General features: G+C 53.4%; 9 protein-coding genes across 9 annotated transcripts; 4 read left to right on the top strand and 5 right to left on the bottom strand.

Moving 5' to 3' along the window:
• Window positions 1-516: 516 nt before the first annotated feature.
• N0V89_000013 (uncharacterized protein) lies at window positions 517-2,307 on the top strand (the record flags this gene model as incomplete). The annotated part of the gene is made up of 1 exon (XM_056208840.1): window positions 517-2,307. One exon carries the CDS (start codon window positions 517-519, stop codon window positions 2,305-2,307), a length of 1,791 nt encoding a protein of 596 aa, XP_056075662.1.
• A 410-nt stretch (window positions 2,308-2,717) lies between these two features.
• N0V89_000012 (uncharacterized protein) lies at window positions 2,718-3,941 on the bottom strand (the record flags this gene model as incomplete). Its single annotated transcript, XM_056208839.1, has 2 exons — window positions 2,718-3,746; window positions 3,804-3,941. 2 exons carry the CDS (start codon window positions 3,939-3,941, stop codon window positions 2,718-2,720), a joined length of 1,167 nt encoding a protein of 388 aa, XP_056075661.1.
• Window positions 3,942-6,239: 2,298 nt separating this feature from the next.
• Window positions 6,240-6,725, top strand: N0V89_000011 (uncharacterized protein; the record flags this gene model as incomplete). Its single annotated transcript, XM_056208838.1, has 1 exon — window positions 6,240-6,725. The coding sequence occupies one exon, from the start codon at window positions 6,240-6,242 to the stop codon at window positions 6,723-6,725; it is 486 nt and encodes a 161-aa protein (XP_056075660.1).
• A 938-nt stretch (window positions 6,726-7,663) lies between these two features.
• Window positions 7,664-8,256, top strand: N0V89_000010 (uncharacterized protein; the record flags this gene model as incomplete). Its single annotated transcript, XM_056208837.1, has 3 exons — window positions 7,664-7,684; window positions 7,736-8,019; window positions 8,067-8,256. 3 exons carry the CDS (start codon window positions 7,664-7,666, stop codon window positions 8,254-8,256), a joined length of 495 nt encoding a protein of 164 aa, XP_056075659.1.
• Window positions 8,257-8,502: 246 nt separating this feature from the next.
• On the bottom strand, window positions 8,503-9,403 carry N0V89_000009 (uncharacterized protein; the record flags this gene model as incomplete). The annotated part of the gene is made up of 2 exons (XM_056208836.1): window positions 8,503-9,146; window positions 9,199-9,403. 2 exons carry the CDS (start codon window positions 9,401-9,403, stop codon window positions 8,503-8,505), a joined length of 849 nt encoding a protein of 282 aa, XP_056075658.1.
• Window positions 9,404-10,696: 1,293 nt separating this feature from the next.
• On the top strand, window positions 10,697-12,114 carry N0V89_000008 (uncharacterized protein; the record flags this gene model as incomplete). The annotated part of the gene is made up of 2 exons (XM_056208835.1): window positions 10,697-11,419; window positions 11,464-12,114. 2 exons carry the CDS (start codon window positions 10,697-10,699, stop codon window positions 12,112-12,114), a joined length of 1,374 nt encoding a protein of 457 aa, XP_056075657.1.
• Window positions 12,115-13,427: 1,313 nt separating this feature from the next.
• N0V89_000007 (uncharacterized protein) lies at window positions 13,428-18,033 on the bottom strand (the record flags this gene model as incomplete). Its single annotated transcript, XM_056208834.1, has 10 exons — window positions 13,428-13,753; window positions 13,811-13,934; window positions 14,015-14,194; window positions 14,313-14,334; window positions 14,635-16,002; window positions 16,839-16,879; window positions 16,927-17,396; window positions 17,448-17,630; window positions 17,676-17,735; window positions 17,808-18,033. The coding sequence occupies 10 exons, from the start codon at window positions 18,031-18,033 to the stop codon at window positions 13,428-13,430; spliced, it is 3,000 nt and encodes a 999-aa protein (XP_056075656.1).
• A 98-nt stretch (window positions 18,034-18,131) lies between these two features.
• Window positions 18,132-19,545, bottom strand: N0V89_000006 (uncharacterized protein; the record flags this gene model as incomplete). Its single annotated transcript, XM_056208833.1, has 3 exons — window positions 18,132-18,498; window positions 18,674-19,080; window positions 19,138-19,545. 3 exons carry the CDS (start codon window positions 19,543-19,545, stop codon window positions 18,132-18,134), a joined length of 1,182 nt encoding a protein of 393 aa, XP_056075655.1.
• Window positions 19,546-19,781: 236 nt separating this feature from the next.
• N0V89_000005 (uncharacterized protein) lies at window positions 19,782-21,469 on the bottom strand (the record flags this gene model as incomplete). The annotated part of the gene is made up of 3 exons (XM_056208832.1): window positions 19,782-20,427; window positions 20,474-21,173; window positions 21,238-21,469. The coding sequence occupies 3 exons, from the start codon at window positions 21,467-21,469 to the stop codon at window positions 19,782-19,784; spliced, it is 1,578 nt and encodes a 525-aa protein (XP_056075654.1).
• Window positions 21,470-21,970: the final 501 nt, after the last annotated feature.

The following is a 21,970-nucleotide window of genomic DNA, read 5'->3' as shown; positions in this document are numbered from 1 at the left end:
AGGCACTTTTGGGTGGTCCTCTGCACCTTCTTTGAATTTCGTTCGGCTTCGAAGAACCTGTTCGCCATGGTCCACGATATTCAAGACAATTCTTCTACTGTATACAGCACGCGACAAATAAACCACCACATTGGATAGGAGCTTGAAGATGATTGATACTCCACCACAGTCCTCTGACGCAATTGAACAAGGTCGGATGCGCTCTCTTCCCAGTTTCTCCGATGGTCTCAGAGATGCAGCAGCACTGCACACTGGGTTCGACAACTCCAAGATTTCAGTGTGAGCGGTTGCAAAATACGATGCAATTTCTCCGTTGAGTGTGCCAAATCTACGTGCGCTGAGTGTCGCTCACTGGTGTTGCAAGCTCTCCTCCGTTCGTCGGCAAGCGGAACATTGTGCGCCAACCTCTGCATGCCGATCTACCCCAGATCTACACCGCGATTGTTTCTCCGTCAAAATCATCACGTCTAATATAACGACAATGTACCTCCGTGTGCCTTCGAAAATCGAGCCACCATGAAGTGCTCCATGCTCGCTCTCCTACCGCTGGTCGTGGCCGCCGCATCAAATCCCTGGGAGACCTTCATTCACAGCCCCGCATCACGGCACGTTAAACCTACAGCGATACATTCTAAATCCGAAAACGTTACTGTTTTCAAGCACAGCAACAGCGAAAATGTTCTTTTCATGCCAGCATGTTCGCAGGTCAGCCTCGACTTTGGTGCAGAGGTTGGCGGATGGATCAGCCTGAACGTGAACACGCCTAGTACCAGCACACCCCAGCTTTCGCTCGCGTTCGCCGAATCGCCATCATTCGTGCGCGCGATATCGGATGATACTGGTTCAATCGCGACGCAGGACTACGACAAAGCACTCAACGTCAGTGTGTCGCAAGGATCTACGTGGTATAGAGTGCCAGGAGAGAGGTTTCGGGGTGGATTTCGCTTCTTAACGATTGTTGCTAGGAGTCACGCTACAGTCGCCAACATTACTTGCGAGATTGGCTTCGCGACCGAGACTAAAAGTTTACGCAAGTATGCGGGATACTTTTACACTCCCGACACGGACCAGCAGACTCTCAATCGAGCTTGGTACGCTGGGGCATATACCGTGCAGACCAACATTGCGCCTCAGAATACTGGTCGTTTCCTCCCTCAGGTCAAAGACGGATGGGCTTACAATAACACCATCGGCGTCGCCGGGCCTTTGCTAGTAGACGGTGCGAAGCGGGACCGAGCTGTCTGGCCCGGTGACCTGGGCATACAAGGCACAACGGCATTTTTAGCCTTTGGCAACGACGGGCTTTTTGCGTACAAGAATTCGTTGGAAACACTCTTTTACTATCAGAACGCGACCACTGGCCGACTGCCCTTTGCTGGGCCAGCTACCGGCTCTTTTCGCAGTGGTGCTCAGAGCGATACGTATCACGCATGGAGCTTGATTGCTATGCACAACTATGCCATCTTCACTGGCGATTCGGAATGGTTGACTTTACACTGGGCCAACATCACCCGAGGCATCGAGTTCATCACCAACGCCTTGGACACCTCATACGGTCTACACACGCAGACTGCTCCTAATGACTGGGCACGACAAGGTGGCGGCGGCTACAACAGCGCCCTCAACGCCCTCGACTACCGTGCCCTCTCCTCACTTGCTACCCTCGCCCAGTCCTGGTCCAAGGATGCTGCCATCCTCTCCAACGCTGCAAAATGGGCCACCGCCGCCGCAAGGCTCAAACGTTCCTACAACGCCCTCCTCTGGGACACCAAAACTTGCCTATTCCGCGACAACCAAACCACAACACTCGCCCCGCAAGACGGTAACAGCCTAGCGCTTCTCTACAACCTCACTCAATCCTCCGCGCAAGCCACAGCCCTAAGCAAAGCCCTCACAACATTCTGGACTCCAATCGGCCCCGTAACACCAGAATTACCGGACACCATATCCCCCTTTATTTCCTCCGTCGAACTCCTTGCACACTTTGCCGCCAACGAGCCAGGCCGCGCACTCGATCTCACGAAGAGGCTGTGGAAGTACCTGCTCGACTCGCCGCTCATGACGGGCAGCACCCTCGCTGAGGGGATCAGTGCGAATGGCAGCTTGTACTACCGCGGCAATGCGGGATATAAGCACGACGCGGCGTATACGAGTCTCAGCCATGGGTGGAGTACGGGGCCTACACAGGCGCTCAGCTTTCGTGTTGCGGGGCTGGAGATTGTGGGGTGGAAGAGGTGGGTGTTTAGGCCGCAGAGTGGTGGGGTGGAGAGCGTGAGGAGCGGGTTTGAGAGCCCGTTGGGGGTTTGAGGTGCGTTGGGGAGGGTTGGCAGGGACTTTGACGCTCGTGTTACGACGCCGGATGGTACCATGGGCACGATTAGCATGGAAAGTTGGAAATGTGGGACAATTTTGGTGAATGGAAAGAACGTGAGAGCACATAGGGAAGTGCACGGTGGGGGCACAGTAAGTGTGACTGGAATATCATGTGCGTAGATCGCATTACATTCTGGTATTGAACTTGTTGCTCAAGAGTCTGCGATTGTCGGCTGAGACATTGGGTACATCTGTCTCAACTCAATTGCTAATTACCTTGTCCACGCCCAGTAACAATAACCGAGACCTCGCTGGCCGCAAAAAGACCGATATGGTTACGCTCACTAAACGTGTTCTGAGGTTTTGCAAGTGCAAAGTCAAAGTGGCGTAGCAGCTACACCTGGTCAGCTCGTTCCCACTGATGCCTCAGTACAAGCGCATACCTCGAAGACAGCCTTGCTGTATTCCATCCATGCAATGTTCTTCCCCAGACATTGATACTTTCCATACCCAAAGATCAACTCGGTCGTCTTCTTCATCTCTGCGACCTGATTAGTATCGTCGACTATCCACCGCTCCGGGCGAAACAAATCCGCATCCTCCCCAAAGATGTCTTTCCTGCTGTTGAGCCCATCCACCGAATACCCAACATTAGTCCCCCCAGGAAGAAACACCGTCCTTCCCTCCACAACCACCGTATCCCCTCCAGCAGGCACCTTCTTAGGCACAATGTCCGTAACCGGCGGCCGCATGCGGAACCCCTCTCGAAGCACCGCCTGCAGATACACAAGCTCCCTCGCCACCCCATCCGGCACCACACCAGGCCCAAGACCCCCCGCCACCGTATCGTCCACCTCCCGCTGAAGCTTCGCGTACACTCTAGCATTCGACATAACGTACAACATCGTCCCCCGTATCGCCGTAGCAGTCGTCTCGCTCCCCGCAATAATCTGCAGCCACGCCTCAGTAAACAAGTCCTCGCGCGTCAGCCCATGCCGCATAAAAGCCGCAAGCATATCCGACCTACTATCCGTCTCGGATTTCAGCCTGTCGTCGATAAGTCGTCGCGCTGTCGCCATGGACTTTCCGAATCCGGACTTGCTCTTCTCGTTGGGACCTAGCAGGCGCGCGATGGGAGGCCATTGGACGACGCGCAGCAGGCCGCTCGCGAGGATCATAGTGATGCTCGCCATGACGGCGTCGGTCGACTCGATGTACGAATCCATGTCAGCGTCGTTAGCCAGGTCGCCGAAGGCCTGCCCGAAGCCGATATCGCTGATGACATCGAGAGTGAGATATTGCGTCTTGCGCGCAAGATCCATAGTCCTATGTTGCCGTGGGGTGGAGAGGTACTTGTTCCGGATGAGCGACGTGTACTGGTTGATATACTTGTCGATTGTGGGCTCGAGGTCGGTGTTCTCTTTTCCGGAGTACTGGGGAGGTTATTATACGATACTGGCGGGGCGAAGGGAGAGGGAGCAAGTACGTACCCCGGCGGCCATCTGCTGGCGACGCTTTGTGTGCTTCTCTTCGTCCACTTGGCTGAAGATGTGGTCTCGTCCGGGCTCAATTCGGGCGGAACGATTGTACCACGCCGCGCGGGAATATGGGGAGCGGACTGCGCTCATGTGGGCCAGTAGCTCGGGTGAGGATGTAATGAGGTCGTTTGGTCCGATTCTGGCAATGGAGCCTGGACATGATATTTAGGCATGGAATAATGCTAAGGTTTAATGCTAAGGTTGGCGAATTACGCACCATGGCGATCTGTAACGCTTTTGTACCAGTGATGTGATTGAAAGGTCACGATCGCATAGATGTGCGGTATCTCACACCATCCTGTGCTGAATGGACCCTTGAACTGGCGTAGACGGAAGTATTTGCGAGTTTGGTTAGCACAATAGATTATAACAAGCAGAAAAGGTAGGAGCCATCGCGCTGCAAAAACGTGTTCAAGAAGCGCCATGGTGATGTGAAAAGTCCACAAGGCTGGGGAAGTATGAAGAGTAGGAAACGGCAAGGCTCTGATAATGATATAAAGGTTGCTCTTGTATTTAGAACAATTGGGTGCAGGCCTCTATCTCTGTGTGTGATACAAAGCGGAGAAGCTGCATGATATGGCGCGTCTGATTGGTCAATATGCACTCTCCGTGTCTGAATTGCCGGAAGTGGTGTTCAACTCCATGGCAAATACAGCTGGATACTGCCATTGGAGCGTGATGCACACATCGGTGAGTCTGCGATTCAACAAGAGGCATACAGTATGCATTGCTTCGCTGGGATGCTACAGGTTCTAGCCTTGTTCCCGGCTATACCATCGCCACGGGTAGACCGAAGTCTGCTTGTAACTTGTTCGCCTAAAATAAATGCAGTTACTCGCCAATAATACCCTTTTGGAGGGTGGGAGCTCTATAGCGAATGCGACCACCCTAAGAGGAGCAAACCTAAGATAACAGTAAATTGGGCACTGAGGCGGAGGGGGACCTCTTCAGCTAGGATGCGACTCTTCGGAAGCCAATCCCGGAGGTTTTCCAAGCGTACAGACTGTCCTATTGCCGAAAGCGCGATGTACGTGACGACAAGGCGAGACGGGGCGTATGCGGTGTGAATATCAAGCGGCAGCGCCTCGATGTCGATCATCTACCTACTGTTCACGCGGCCTGTGAGCAGCGGAAAAGAAGTGCGGTCTCACTTCTTGGCGCGTCAGGGCGTTCTGGGCCGCTTGTTGTTCGAGAAGTGCTCTTGTGTGGTTAGTGCCTTTCCACGGGTCCACGGGTCCACGGGTCCACGGGTCTCATGCCATCACATGACCAGCGCACCAGCGCTTACATAAACCCGCTGGCCACATTGTAACGGCGTTGCAGCCTCAGAATGCCGCCGACATCGCAAAAAGCCTTTGACGCCAACAGCGCGTACAAGCGACAATTCGAGGACTTCGGCGCTGTCGCCGCTAGTATATGCACGGCTATTATGTCCACGCTGTCAAGGCGACGAAGAACTGCGGAACACGCAAGACCGTCACATTTTAGGCATTGCGCACTGGAAGTTCGTGGCCGAAATCTGCCTGGTCGATGAGGTTCATCTTTTTGCTGTTTAAACATATACGCTCGCGTCAAAGTCCATGAGACGATTGAGGATGTGGGTAGGAGTGGATTGAACTAAATCCCTGCACGTACCGTTCGCGCCGAGGGAGGGACAGCGACCCTACCGCCTTTCATGGCAACCAAGGAGACGATGTCGGCGATGCAATACGGTCACCCAAGATAGTGTCACGACATTCCTAGTGGGAACAAGGAAGTATGGAGTGGCATGTCACCAGTCATATCCAGTTCAAGCCGTTACACTGTTTAGACTGTTCGGACTGCGTCTGTCAACGTCATTCAATGCTCTGTCAGAATTGGCCGATTGTCTGCCACTGCCTCGAGGAAATTTGACACTGCGAGTCAATCTCTCCCGTTCGTCCTATCCAAATGCACGATCGTCCTTGCATCTACTGCAATCACCGTTGAAAGAACCGCCGGTATGATGTTGCGGGAAGAAGATTACGTGTTTTGAACTGCGGCTGAAAGAGACTAAACCATCCGATACGTCGGTGGTTGTGGATGAAAGCAAAGATTGGGCAAGAAGCGCCTCAACAGTCTGTTTCTCAATAGATCTTCGCGCAATCGAAATTCAGCCATGCGAAACATCAGTCATTCGTTTGTGCCGAGGGCTCAGAAATCCCAACGCGAGCACAGACCCGTACAAAATTAAACGCCAATCTCCCTATCCCAAACGAAAAGCCGAGAGGCATCGAGACATGTTTCGTCAATTGCCAAGATCTTGAGTCAATACTTAAGGCTTACTCCCCCAATACATCATCTTCCTTACAGCCACTATTCATTGAACATCCTCGATCACAGGAAGTACCATCAAACTAGTTCCTCATCATGCATCTCCACACTTTGATCGCCCTGCTTCTCAGCTTCCTCGTCTCCATCGTCCGGTCCGCACCCACCGACGGAAACGACGGAAGGGATCGGTACTGGGAGACAGACATCAATCATGACTGTGGTCGCGTCGAGACGGGTGCGAAGTACCAACAGGTAGGCGCCATGCAGTGGGGGTACCCGGACTCCAATGGTCATCTCCCGTTCAGCTACAATACCAAGGTGTGCCTCACAAAGGAGCCCGGATACGATTGCATACGGCTTTCAAGCGCCGAGGATCACAAGGTCAACCGCTTCTATCTTGCTACTGGCTTTTTCATTGCCGTCTACAGGTACATGTTCCTGGGTTGTAGGAACAATGGTGACGATGTTGCTAACTTTGAGAGTGACGACAATTGCATGAACGACAAGGTCACAGTGCAGGGTCAGAGTGGCTCACTTTTCGGGGAGTACAACATTCACAGCTACAGGGCGTGGGCGCATTGAGTTCAGTTATGCTTGGGTACTTCTTTCGGCTCCCGGTCATTGAGAAGCATAAGTGTTCAGAGTTGGATCTGAAACCATACCGGTAGTCTGGACATGGGCAGTGGAGCCCGGTGGCGATCATGGTTGCCTACGGTGGTCTACATACAATGGAGTTACCATTCTCGCCCTGAGTTGAGTCCGTCAAAATCATTTAGCTTATCATGACTACCGACACTAAACACAAACCCAACAAACTAGCAACTGCATTCAGATCATCCAGAAGCTACTTTGTTATGTGGAGTTTCCTTTTCATCTCTTTCTTCTCGCTGGTGGATACCAAGCCGAGTGAGACAGGTAGGCCTCGATAGCTCTGAGATTTGGACAACATCGTATTGACGAAGCAATAGCCACTCTATCTGTCACAATCTGGCGCAAGGAACCGATGGAGAAGACGGTCATAAGCTCAATGGGTTTGTAAAGAGCGTCTCAAGAAACCCGCCGCGTGGTCTTCCTTCACCTTGTCTCATACGATGGAGGGTAAATGCACAACGACTGGAACAGTAGAGGCTCATCTTTGAATGAACGCTCAATCAGAATGTGTATGTAATGTTCTGGTTTCGCGCTAACTGGGAAGCTGGTCATATTCAACTTATGACGCGACTCGCGCCTTCCTTCACTTCCTTCACCTCGAGCCCTCGAGGGCAGTTGCGCTGCACGGGCCAAAGCTCCGCCTTCGAACTTCATAAAACCCCGCGCCATCTCCAGAGTCTGCTCTCTCTCCACGACAGCTCGAACTCTTCTCTCAACCTCCAGACTCACCTGCAATTGTCAATATGCAGCTCTTCACTTCTCTCTCCTCCCTTCTCGCGCTCGCCGTCAGTGTGGCGGCAACTCCCGCCTCGAACGGCCGTGAAGCTCGCCATGTTCAGCAGCGGGCGAACGAGGTCGCACGCGCGCCGATGCCGATTCCGTCAATTGCGGTAAGTTACGAATGAGGAAGACAACACGAATCGAGGGCTAAGAGCAAGCAGAACATCGATCCCGTGACGCGAGAGCTCTTCAAGCGCGATGCCGCGAACGACACCATCTGGACTTTCGGCGGCTACAAGACCAAGAAGAGCGCGGGTGCGGGTGTCACGATGAAGGCCGAGTTCAACAAGACTGCTGGCTCTTCCTGGTGCAATGAGATTGACGGCGTTGGTAAGGGTGATGCACGCGACAACATCATCACCGCCGCCCATGCCGACTCGCACGTGGGCTACCCGCATCCTGCAGACATGCCTCCGGAGTATGTTTGCTTCTTCTACGAGTCTAGGTAAGCCACGATCCCGAAATCGGTATATCTGGCTAATTCGATACCAGGAACAAGTGTGATCCCAAGGACGGTCACGCCGAGTACGTTGAGAGCGTGCCAGGCCCTAAAGGCAGCGCAAACGATACGCAGTTCGACGTCAAGTACAAGTACATCAGCTGGGGTTGCCAGTGGAACCCGAAGAATCAGGACTGCTCCGCCAAGGACCATACTGGTCACCCGCCCGGCAAGGACTGCTAAGATTGCTCTTCTTTCCGGTGTTTCAATCTGCGTTTGGTGGTCAGCTCTGAGGACACTTCCGTCATGGAATTTTTCACGTACTACGGCTCATCTACTGCGCGATGTTTGTTAGCGGTCAGCGATGGTTGATCTCATGACAGTAATGGAAATATACAGTTCAATCATGGCGCAGTGTGACTCAAATCGTCTTGTTATGATTAAATATTACATGGTGTACTTGAATCTCATCTCACATTCACCAGCCTTCTACATGCTCTCTCCGCTGGCACCCATGACCTCGACAATAGCCGGGCCCGCAACAACATCGTCATCGGTAATGCTACCCTCCTTCTTCGTAATCACCACATAGCTCTGTCCGTGGAAGCCGACCGGCACCATGGTCGAGAACATGTTGCCATGCTCGAACTTGGCCTCTACGAAAGTGGGCCCGGTTACGGCAATCCAAGCAGCATAGAACTTCTCGTTGTACTCTGCCATCACGGGCTCCTTGGTCTGCAGTGTGATGGTCTTGTTCGTAGCGATGCAGTCGGCCTCGGTGGTGACGCTCAACATGGGGAAGGCCTTGACGGGCAACATGCCGTTGCTCGCGGGGCACGAGACGATGAAGGGCGCAGCGAGGGTGTATACTTGGTCGAGGGTGAGCGGGGCGTCGAAGGGCTGCGGGAAGGGCGACTGCTTGTTTGCCTTGCGCAGGTACGAGGAGTGGCGGGCCTCGACGGTGAGGATGGAGCCGGCAGCGGTGAGGTACAACTTCTCCATGATAGAGGCAGCGGCGCCGAGGTAGGCGGAGACACCGACACCCTCGAGGATGGAGGCTGTGGCGAGGAAGGACTTTACGTCTGTGACACCGAAGGCGTAGGTGCATTCTGCCACGGGGGTTGCGTTGGCGGCTGCATAGTGTTAGTATTTCGGCAGCAGACGGTGGGCATTGTAGATACATACCAGTGAGTGCCTGCGTGAGGAAGGAGACGTGCGTGGTTTCATCATAGGAAACTTCCTTGAGGTTCTTGTAGAACACCTCACCGTAGCCAGCCTTTTTGAAGTCCTCCATGGTGAAGTTGGCGAGGCCCTCGCGGTAGAACTTGTCCTCAAGGTGCTCCAGTGTCAGAGCATAATTGAGGATGTCTACATCAGTGATGTTGGGCATTGCTGCCGCCTCAGTAGCACGCTTGGTAGGGTGCGCAGAGCAAGAGGCCAGCAAGGCAGATGCAGCAAGGATGAACTTCATCTTGAAGGATTGATAGAAGATTGAAGACGTTGAGTTGTGAGGAGTATTGCTTCGGAGGCTGGGTAACTGGAAGCGACACCACCACCAGCCGTTCTTATAGACAACCTAAATTATCCCCTAATTCATCTCCACCGCGAACTCGATCGCCGTTGTCTTCATTACCTCCCGTTACCTCCGCATCGCACAAGGGCGAAGCACTCACGGATGCGATCTCACCCGTGCGATCGTCCCTGAACCCCTCAGCCCTCTAGCTGTGCCTTAGACTCCATCATGACAATTCAGAAAAGCCGCCTACAGCTTACACGAACTATAGTGATCCGGCTATACCTGAATGAAGAGGTCGAGCATGGAAAGAGACTAGCAAGTTCTGCCAATTAGGCAATCCGTCTCAAAGAGGAAATGATGTTTCAAAACATATTTGCCCGGATGCTCTGGCATCCGAAATGACATCTGTAGGGCTCTGCTGTCAGTTCTCGATCGGGTTGGGAAGCAATGTCGTAGTAGCGTTGGCAGAGGAGACGGTTTCGCTTAGCGGCCGAATCAGGGAGAGCGATGGCGTTTGCGGATACAGAGTCTTCCGGGAAAAGTACCACAATATGATGCTGCCAACAGTTCCGCTGCGGCACTTTCCGGAAGATTCGCTAAGGCTTGCAAATGAGGGGTATATGAGGTACGGTGAGGTCAGTGCGGGTGAGATGTCCTTGGGTCGTGCTATTGCTTCGTGAACGTCACATGACGAAGAAGGTGGACTAGCCTGTTTCGGCATGACGTGATGCTGGCGTCTCCTGCTCCAGGGCTTTCTCATCCTCACATTCTTCCAGCATGGCTTGAGCATCTCCGCATCATCTCTTCAGGGCTATCAAGCATTTCACGGAAGCTGTCGAGTAGGCAAACGAACGCGGTCAGTAGCGTACAATCAGCGCGTTTGCTGGGGCGCGTCTCGTTTGATGGCCGAAGATGACAGACGACGTCGAAAGCGATGATTGGTGAGTTCCATGGCTTTTACCATCGATCTTGATCAAGTCTTTCATGTGCAGCAATGGTGAAGGCAAGATGCGGGAAGATCTCACCTTCTTTTTCCCTTTCAATTGATCTTGGGCATTGCGACCCTCAAAGAGCTTCTATCGAGCCAACATCATGGAACCACCGGGGTCTTTTAACACGGACTCGTCATCCTTTTCTCAGGCCCACCCGCCTTCATACCGTCACACCATGGCTGTCCCGCCTCGTTCATCAAGTCTCATGGCGACGATCGGTTACCACAATATGGACAGCTATGCACAGAATGCCATGGCACTAAAATTCCCCGAGTCTCTAGAGGCTTCTATCGAAGAGCAGAATGAGAAGAATTGCCGTTGGTCCCGTATGAAGCGGAGAATCGGCCGCTCGCTTGCGTCTCGCTCAAACATCAGTGTCTCCTCTTTCAAAGCACTCTCCCCGATCAGTGAGACTGACTCGGCGAAACACAGTATCCGTGTTGCTTATACTTCCTCTGCTGCCCCGTCAGCAGCATGGGACAATAATAAGGAGTACACACAGCAGCTAAGCCAAGCCGTGAGCGGCCTCAAGAACGACTTTGTCTCTGGTGCCAGGGAGATGGCCGACTCCGCCCTGTCAACACTTTCCTCTCTCATCGTGACTGCGGCTTCAACAGCTGAGAACAAAAGCGAGCTGTGGCAAATGGCAGTATCCGCTGCAAAGGAGCTGTGCGCAGCAAGACCCAGCATGAATGCAGCCATTACATCGTGCCTGCTCAGGGCGCTTGACGAAGTCTTGCAGCTGTGGGATATGCTAGACGAGAAGCGAAGCAAAGCACCCGAAGACCTCGCAGCCATGGCCAGGCGACAGCTAGTACGAATCATCGAGAAGAGGAAAGAAGCTGGTATACGCTTGAGTGAGAACTTTGCCGAGCGACTGAGGGCTTATTGCCGACAGGTATCCCTTCAAACCCGAGCAATGTTCAATGCTAAAGACATCAGCGCCTCAACAACACCCATAACCTCACCATCCTCACCCTCAGCAATAGCAGCACCATCCGGCACAGCATCATCACCACCCTCTCCACCCTCCGCTTCCTTTGCCTCACCCTCGTCATTCTCGAATCCCGTCCACGCTTCGAAGGCGCAAGCATGGCCTCCCACATCCTTTCTTCCTGCTCCGCCGATGCTAGAGCCCGTCTGCACATCCGCATACTGCCCGACTGCGCGGTTGCTACAGCCGCCAGAGACGCTCAACTCGTCCTCCTAGGTGCGGACCGGATCTCTGCATCCGGCGACGTGAGCAACAAAATTGGCAGCTTGGCTGCGGCAGTGTGTATCAAGTCGCTGAATGCGAAAGCACAGGTTGTGGCTGTTAGCGATGCGGATAAGATTGTCGCAAAGGGGGTGGAGGAAGGTCAGAAGGAGGCGCATCCCGATAGCGAGATGATGGAGGCTTGGGGCGATGAGACGAGGAGGAAATTACAGGGCAGGATCGATAATGGCAGTGTGGAGGTGTTTGGAGAGTGGTTTGAGTGGGTGCCGGCGGAGTATGTGGATGGGTATGTGACCGAGTATGGGACTTTGGATGCAAAGGGAGTGGAGAGCATTGCCGGTGAGGTGGGAGAGTTGAAGGAGAAGATCTTTGGTTGAGGGGGTGGCGGTACTGTAATATTCACGCGTGTCACGGCCTTGATTTGCAACCTCGACTGCATAGGTTGCACGCCAATAGTTTGATCACGATTCACGAGAAGATCTCGTATAATGACTAGGGGAACGGTCCGACCCTAGAACACGGTACCGTCTTGGGCAAATAATCCACTCGAATGATCCGCACCTTCCTCATTGTGAAACCGTCCATCCGCAGAAACAGCAATCCACTCCACCATCTATCTCACGCCGCCGAACACATACCCTCTCACTCGTACCCATGTCCTTCCATTTCTCCATATTTCTCTACTTATCTACAACGACTTAATCCTACCAACACCTCCATCCTACACGATCATCTCGACACCACGTTTCCAACCAGCTTCTACCTGCCGACCTAGGCCCGCCTCCATGCCGCCGCCGCCGCCAAGGAATTTCGTCTTCTTGCACACGCGCAACCTCGAGACCAACGAACCTCTATCCGAGGAAGCTCGAGGTAAAATAGAGGAAATACTGCGCACCAAACATCCATTCTGCAACCCTCCATACCACCACCGTACTTGCGACGACCGTCCAAACATCAAGTCGCCTAGATTTGGGTTTCGGCGATTGAGAACGAATATCGCCCTGATAAAGGAGTCAAGAAGAGACATCAGGGAAATGAAGAGACGGCGGAGAGAATTTGAAGAATCAGAAGCGAGAAGAGAGCCAGGAGGGACAAAAGAGCTAGAAACAAGAAGAGGCACTGTTTTCGTCCATCGAGGTGCTGGTAGATGAAGAGAGCCAGAAAGAAGAAGAGGGGGAAGAGTTCTCGTCAGGTGAGACCCTGGTACATGGGAGTGCCTCCACTGCCGGACAGTCGATCGGGATATCGATGGAGAGGGATGTACTCCTGAGGCATAGAGAAGAAGATCCCTTTGAAAGGCAGCTACACGAGGACGCTGTAAGATCACTTGCGGGACGGTCAGACAACGTTCCTCTACACATCCTCGACAAGGATTCGCTCAGGCGCGCAATTTGGCGCACCGATATTAACGAGCGAGGGTGGTCGTCGCAGCGTGGATCCCAGCGAATGTCCCTCGTTGGTAAGTGGGTCGGAGTAATGGAACGCTGAATATTGCAATTTTTCATACCAACGCCATGCCGCGCTGTGCGTCAAATCAAACATGGCAGCAAAAGCTCCCTTGCCCAGCCGCGCCATCGTACTCCATCCATGCCCCACAGTGTTCATACACGTCCTCAAGTCCGCATGTCTCCCAAACTCATCCCTCTCCATTTTCTTTCCTTGTTTTCCTAGACCCAGAATCCTCATCCACCTAGATGAGATGCTTACTTCTAAAATAGCTCCTCAGGTACACAACCTGCCACGCCCCCAAACTAACCAGCATCCCCATTGTCAAATAACCAAACCATTTCACCCGTTCATTCGTGCTCTCATTCGTATCCCTCAGCTTTTGTTCTCTGCTCCTTAGATAATCCATCTCTACGACGATCTCGCCAACGACCTCCTCGATACGGCGCAGTTCGGCTTCGACGGGCTTGAGCTTCTCGCCGGCTTGGATCGCAGACCAGTCCTTTGCGTCGGCGCCGATGTCGATGTCAAGCTCAACGTGGCGCGTGGGATTGAGGTTGCCCTGGGGTGCTGTTTATTGCAAAGTTAGTAGCGAAGATGGTGAAGGGGGAGCAAAGGGTGCCTTACGCCCAGTTATGATGCTCTCAAAGCACACGTCGAATGCGGAGTCGGCGTGCGATGTGAAAGCGTATCTGTTCTCCCCATAGACGTCCTTGGGCTTGTGGTAGTCGTTGCCCATGGCATCGCGAATCTGTCCAGGTTCGTCAGCCCACTTTCCTTCCGTTCCCCTCCACTTTATCCAAGTTGTGGACTTCCAATTGCGCAACGTACATGCATATTCACCGTCTGTCCATCGCCACGGTGTCCATCCAGAATCGCCGTCACAACGACGAGCTGGTCCTTTGCAACAAAGTTCCTGATGCAGCGCTCGTGCTTGGCCGCCTCGTGACTGTTTACAGCGTGGAGGTCGAATTTGAGGGCGGCGGCGAGGGGCGCGAGGAGGAGAAGGGTCTGCAGAAAGCGGAGTAACCGGTCCATTGCGTGGTTCGGGTGTGTGTTTGCTCTCGCGAGCGCTGCGGAGTTGTGTCGTGTTTCGCGAGGGATGATGGAGGACAGATAATCCGCGCACCCACGTCCGAGGGTCGCGCTTGCTGTATTTGGTTAGCGTTGGGAAGGGTGCGACCCAGCAACATCGCTCTTTCAATGTATATCGTTCATTGTACACAAAATATGAGGGATGGCGAGTAGAAAGGAGAACCTGGGAAGATTGAAAGTTGATGTTTCTGCCTTTCAAGTAATATGGCCATCTGGCAATATGCCACATATGAAAGCAGTATAAACCATCAGCATCGATATTCAATCACTATTCGCACCGAAATGACGACGACAAAGCCGGATCACCCCCAATATACCTCGAGCTCAAGGGGTGCAAACAGAGCTCCTGCTCCCACCTCTGCCCCTCTACCGTCCTGTTCGCTATCAACGTCTCCGGAACTTGGCCCTCTTCCACCCACTGAACCAGTTGCTTAAGTGGATCCGAGGGAATTGCACCCACTCCTCCACGACAATGACCCACGCCAGGCGCTGCATAGAAGCGATAATAATCCTTTGCCTTTGGATCAAGGTCAAGCACACGCTCGTAATAATCCACCGTACCATTGAAGAAGATTAATTGATCCGCCATACCGTGCCAAGTGATCATTTTGCCTCCTGCCTTGTTAAATTGGGTTAATTCGGGGTCGCTTGTTCCGATGATGGAAGTGTACTCGTTTGTGGAAAGGTGGAAGGTCGCGTCCCAATTTCCTTGCGTTATGTTGTAGGGGTCGAAGGTTAGGTTCTTCTTGAGGAAGACCTGATACCAGTCCTTGGAGATGGCGAAAGGGACACCTATGCAGGTTCCGTTGGAGGAGCATGTGGTGTTGGCTAGGCCGCTGAGCGGCGCTTGAGGGGCGAGTCCGTACCATTGAAATCGTCCATTGGCGTTTCGGGCTCCGGTCCAGATGGATTTGACAATGGCAGCGGCTTGCTGTGTTACATGGCCCGTCGAGTCACCACAAGAGTATGCCTGGCCAATGACACTGCTGGGATCGAAGTCGCAATGCCCAATCATCCCGATGACACCGTCTTTTAGGCCATCGAGCTCGTCGCATGCTTCAATAGTGGCATTGATGATGGCGCTGAACTCGCACTGGCTTGGAAAGTAGTTGGCTTCATGCATGACACGCTGGGGCCAAAATTCTGCCGGAATGAATTCTGCCCAGTTGATTGCTGGCGCCTCGGCAAGAATGCCATTGTACGCATGGGGGTATCTCTGCGCCATCATCAGACCTTGTCGTCCTCCAGTAGAACATCCATTCCAGTATGATTTCGATATTGATCTGCCGTAGTAGGCTTCAGTCAACTGCTTGCCGAGGACGGTCATATCGTTCAGTGAGACAGATGCAAAGTCTTGAAGAAGGTAGAGGTTGACGCTCCCAGGGCTCAACAAACCCCAGGAAGAAGTGTTCGTGGTGCTGGTGTGCCCTCCGTCTGTGGTGGCGGCGGCGTAGCCCTGGGACACTGCGCTGACCATGTCTTCGAGGTCTGCATTCGTTGTCCAACCGCCCCCTCCGACGCCCTGAAAGCGGCCGTTCCACATGTTGGGAAGCCACAAAGAGACGTGTATTCGATCGTTCTGGCCCGGATGTGTGTAGTTGATTGAAACATTGCAGAATTCTATGCTTGTAGTCGGATCGGTCGAACTGTTGACCTGAACGGCATCGACAGAGAGAATTGATGCTCCAAACAAGGTTGGTGTAGGCAATTCTCTAGGCGAGCAACTGGTTGCAACAGCATGTCCCGTAGTCACAAGAAGAGTGTAAGTATATATCGAAGCAAGCGAAGATCGTAACATCGTGTCAATTAGGTACTGCTTGGCTTTGAGGCTTGTCTCTTTTGTAGAAGCACTTTTCCTTCCCAATGCTTTTGCCAGCGAATGTTTGTAGTTGATGGTGTTTTGCTTATTGGTCGGCCTTGGCTCCTACATATGTACTACGACGTGGGCCGCCATGAGTGGCGCCGCCTATTGTGCTATCGTGGAAAAAGGTACCCTGGAGTAACAATTGTGGCAGGTGCTCCACTTGATCGGTGAGCTTAGATTCGAACATTGGAAGCTAAGGTACAAGTGCGCGGTTATCGTGGTCACGCTGGTATCGGCATCGCGCGTCGGGAGCTGCCCTTTGTAGACCCCTGCAACCCGGTATATATCACGGCTGCACCGTCAATTCGCAGTTGATGTCCGCCGTTGAGGGTCGCTTACCCATGCTGCAGGAGACGATGTCGCACAGCAACTGTGACCTGGAGTTTGGTGTTGTGTCGGGAGCAAGTGTCCGTGCCGCATGACGTCTTAAGGCCATATCGGGTTAGCTGATCCATGGTGGGCCCGACGCCTAATCATTCTCATCCCAATAACACTGATTCCTAGTTCACATGGCACTCGACGGGATCTGTGAGACTTTGAAGAATTTGAAGTATAAATACATTGTGAATGATGTTGGTTGACATCCAGAAACACCCTACGAATCATCATGACGAAAGCGTACAAGAGTATCGATACCCACGTTGACGCCAACCCGGTCGCTCAAAACGCTGAAACAATACCAGACATGAGATTCACCAAGCTGTGGTACCACCATCCATGATCATATTGGAACCGGTCTACACTCTGTCAGCATGTTTCTTCACCCATGGACAAGCTTGCTTACCATGTAACTGCTCGCCCGACTGAGCAGGAACAGTCCTGCCGCCTTGTACTCCTCCGGAGTACTGAGCCGACCTAGCATGTTATTATCCTCCCACTCACCCCTGTCTGCCTCGCCTTTTCTGAAGTTGTCCTCGACCATTGGCGTCACAATATGTCCAGGGCTTAGCGAGTTGACACGAATTCCTCCCGAGCCATCTGGGTTCTTGCGACCCCATTCCATGGCAAGATTCTTGGACAGCTGTACCACTGCCGCCTTTGAGGAGTTGTATACAGGCGCGATGAATCCCCTGTTGGCGATGGAGCCGCTCATCGACGCAATTAGGCAAATCGAGCCCTCGATCTTGTACTTGTGCATCTGGCGTGCACAAGCGCGTGCGGAAAGGAAGACTCCTGTGTAATTGACCGACAGCATCTTGGCGATGTCGCCTGCCGAGTAGTCCAGCGCCGGCGTAACTTGCTGGATCGCAGCCGCTATCATCAGTCAGCCTATTATTTCCGCATCGTTAACCCCAACCTGTGTACCGGCAATGAGTCCATCTAGTCGTTGTCTCTCTGCTGCAATGTGTGCAACGATGTTCTCGAGCGCGACTTCGTCGGTTACGTCCACCTGATGGTAGACCAATTCACCTCCAAATTCCCGCTTCATTCGTTCGGCAGAATCCCCAAATGCTGGGTCGGGATGGTCCAAACGATCGAGGCAATGCACTTGTTCTTGTCAGTTGATACTCTAGCGACTGTGGAGCAACTCACCCTTTCCGCCAGCCTCGACAAGACCTTCTGCCATGCACAGCCCTAGCCCTCGGCCACCACCTACAAATGGTCAGATTCGATAATAAAGGCAGTAATCATGCTCTGCTAAGGGGGGACAACGGCATGCTGCACCTGTGACGACGAAAACCTTGCCAGCAACATCAAACCGACTGAATGGTTTGTTGCCCACACTTTCGCCTTTCTTGTACGGTGCACGGTCTTCTGAGTACCCAGAGTATGAACTGGCGAAGCGGCTTTGGAGCGGGGTTGATAGCAGAGGATCAGGTCGGAGTCTTGGTATTGATCGCCAGGCTGACGATGCACCGGCTACGCGACGGATGAGCGTTCTTGAGGCCATCGTGTGTCAAAGACGTTGGGAAGATGAGACGGCTACTGTGAGAAAACAAAGACAGCAATCAGGGCTGGAAGGCGCAGCACCCCTTCCTTCCAAAAGGCTTATAACGCAGAGCAGCATGATGTAATTCCAAGCGGTGCACCGTAAGCCACGCCTTCCTGCCAACGAGCATCGTGAGTGCGAATTGGCCGACGAGCGCGCCCAGGGCCAATCGCTTCCTCAACAGTACCACGTACCCGTTCAGCCCGCACGACGATAGTCACTGTAAGCGGCTCACGAGGTGCTCCACGGATGTCAGAGGCACGCAGATCATCCAGAAGCCATGTTTTACTGCGGGGCTTCTGCAGGGGACCAACCGAATTGCGGGGACAGGCGGGGGCTTTTCGCAGCCACATCCCGCTCTCATTGGCCGCCATTTGCGTAGCGCTGAAGCTTGGCTCGGCGCATGCTTTGTGTCGAAACATCATGCTTTCATCACAAGCCATGATGGAAATGTCAGAATCCCATTCAAGACCCCTACATGCCGGCCTACCAGTCGGCAAGTTGCCGGATTGGCGGTGCTGTCAGGCACGCGTCAGTCGTCCGACTGATAAGAGTTACCAGCAGCCGCAGCGATCCGTCACGATCTTCACCATGTACTCACGATGAGGTACCCTGGTGTTCAGCTTTGCCTTGACCGCCCTCTAGGGCTCCGGCAAGTCCTCCGACTACCCGCGTCCTGTTCGAAAGCGCTAGCGAGGAGCAGAACCCTTGGTTCGAGACGCTCGACACCCATGCCTGCAGTTTTCCCTCGTCAATGGTGAAGTCGTCCAAAAAGCTTTGCTGCCGCGCGGCACCGAGCTGCTTCCACATGTCGGCATACTCAGATCTCCCACTAGACTTTGTGGGCCATTGTTCGGGGTCGATGAACCACTGACAGCCTTGAAGGAGCGCTTTGCTCAAATTAACACTATCATCTTGTAGGATCTCCTGCAAATGTTGGAACCACCAGATCTTCGCCCAGAAGCCTTCCTGTTCCCGCACGTCCTTCGGTATAGATTGCAGGTAATTCTGTGTGACCATTGCAACGAAAGTATCTCAGTTGTGGCCTTCGTCAGCAAGATCAACACCTTGGTTCAGAAATTTCGCAATGAGCTCTTCAACAAGGTCGAAGTAGACTAAGCGTCCGGCATCTAGGAATGCGTCAGTCTGCCGCTGTTGCCGCTTCTCCTCGAATTCTACCAACATAGCATCGTCTCTGATGGGGATCGCTCGACCATGGTTACATATATGCACTTCTTCTAAAAACTGAGGGGGGATTATTTCGTGGAAAGCTGAATATGTCCCAATGGGAATGTATTCCCTATTGCTGAATTTGTAGCGCCAAAGGAAGCGCTGAATCTGAATGATGGTCGCTATCTGGCCTTCGAGGCGGATGACGCGGTTGTAGGCCTTGTGGTCAGGGTCGATGAGTGACTGACGACCGAAGATTGCCGGTCGGCGTATAGTTCGTCGTTTACTGTTCCGGGGAGGCATTTTACGTTGTCCTGGTGTTGTTCAAGGATTGGAAGAATCGTTTCGGATAGCGATATGGAGTGCGCAAGTTGGGGCTTATGATGCAGGTCAAATCCCGGACATGTTGAACACGTCACTGCGACAAGACCCTGCACATCAGTCTTTGCGTATCAACGACCGTTTCACTCCCGCATCACATACACGCACTTCACTCTTTTCCCATCAAGCAATATCGATTCACACCTAACGGCCCCTCCCTACCCCGACTTCCTTTCCTCAACGTGCTCTACAACATCTCCAAGGCCCTTCTGACTTAACACCTCTTCGTCATCCCTCGCCATACGCTCCACCGCCTCCCTCTCCCGCTTCTTCTCATCCCTCCTGTACAACCACTGACTCAACATGAAGAAGAACCAGCAACCAAATACAAAAGCGATATTTACACTGTACCCCTTCTTCCAGCGCGGAGCCTCCACCTGCGGGAACACGACAACAGGGTAGAAAGAAAAGATCGCCCATCCAGACGTAAGCATTGCGCCCACGGTGACGGCGCGGGCTTCGGCATCGTCGCGGAGGGCAACGTTGATGAAGGGCATGAGGATCGGGGTCACGGCTGCGGAAACGCCGAGCAGGTAGTACGACGCAAAGTGTAGTCCTTTGGGAATGTCCCAGACCAGCAGACAGATGTTTGCGAAGAGGAAGATGACTTGGACGACGCTGAAGACGGTCCAGAGAGGGTAGATCATGCAGAGGGAGGTTGCGAGGAGGGCGGCAACGACGGAGACACCCTGTGCACCTGTGGGGATGACGTTGATTTGGCCGACGGTGTAGGCATGGTACTTCGTGGCGAGGTCTTTGAGCCAGAGGGCCATTTGCCCGTGCGGGTAGGATGAGGAGAGGAAGCTGTTATTCATCAGCTGCCATATACTGAGAACTTCGAAGCACTCACAATGTGTACGCGCCCACGCCGACATAAAACTCCCATCTCCGCAGCGTACGCTTGACAACACTCCAGTTTAGCTTCTTGCTGTCTTCGATACCGATGTCGCGCACACGCTTGATCGCGAGCGCATGCTGCTCCTCTGTCAACCACCATGGCTTCGCGCTGCTCGGCAGACCCGGGAAGATGAAAAATCCTGCAATCGCAATGGGTAACGAAATGATGCCGTCGATGATGAACAGCCATCGCCATCCAGCCATTCCTCCAACCCCATTGAGATTCTCATACGCCGCCTTTTGCAGATACCCTCCAAACATGACCGCAATGTTGTTCGACACATACCACACGCCTGTCCTCTTGAAAACCTCTTCCGGCCTATACCAGCTTCCCAGCACATACGTTGTCCCGGACGCGACGGGTGTTTCTAGCAGACCAAGGAGAAAGCGCGTGCCATAGATGTCGTGCTCGTTGCGCATCTGCGACTGGCAGAATGTGACGATGGACCAAAGGACTTCCATCGTGGGGAGATACCAGCGGGCAAGGCTAGGGCGGGAGAGGATAAGCAGCGAGGGAATCTGGCACACGAGGTAGCCGATATTATAAAAGGTGCCAAAGAAGGAATATTGATTGCCATAGAGGTTCAATTCTTCTTTCATGCCAGACACGAAAGCATTGTTTATGTTGGAAGAATCGAGCCATTTGAGGAAGACTGGGGAGGGATTAGCTGGTGGAATACTCAGGCAGCTCCGCCTTCTCGCCTCTGGAATACGTACACATGAATGAGCAGAAAGTCAGCAAGCACGCATCCAGTTTCCGTAGCAGCGCACGCTCTTCCTCGGGGTAGTGCTTGGGGTACCATTCCCACAGGTACATCCACGCCTTCCACGGCGACCGCTTCGGTGCATCAGTCGGTGCAATCGTATTCGCATTCCTCCAATCAACCTGACCGGCTCCCTCGCGGGGTGCTGTCGCCATAGGTGCCTCCTCTCGCGGTGTCGTCGCCATGGCTCGAAGAGCGTGTTCGTTCACAACACGAAACACAAAACACCTAAAAAGACAACAACGCTGTGGATGCGACCGATAATCCTGGTCCCCCCGCCTCAATTTGTAGCCCTACCATCCCCGTGGGCAATATCAAGGTTGGACGGTATAGCGGTCGTGCACGCGTGCGGGCATCGGGGGATTTCCCGACCGGGGCGCCAATAGTGCGGGGTGAGCGCCCGGGGGAATAACTCCACGAACGGCGTGTGGCGGGAAGTGGGCCGCCGATGCGGTGAGTAAGACGGCACGTGCTTTGGACTCCTGGACGGGATTATGGGGTTGGAAAACCTGGTTTGTGGGCACATGTGCAGATGGCGAGGGGATCGGTTTGGTGTCGTGTGGGATATGCTTCCTTGCAGCGCGGCGCCAGCATGGAGAAGGCCCCAGATGACGAGGTGCTACAGAGTTGAGCACCAGCGTTTCTGCTGTGCACTCCAGTGTCGTTCGTGAAGGAGTAGCTATTTG

The sequence above is a fragment of the Didymosphaeria variabile genome, assembly GCF_027946475.1.
Source record: "Didymosphaeria variabile strain IMI 356815 chromosome Unknown scaffold_1, whole genome shotgun sequence".
NCBI lineage: Eukaryota > Fungi > Ascomycota > Dothideomycetes > Pleosporales > Didymosphaeriaceae > Didymosphaeria > Didymosphaeria variabile.
This window is presented reverse-complemented; position numbering and strand designations above follow the sequence as displayed.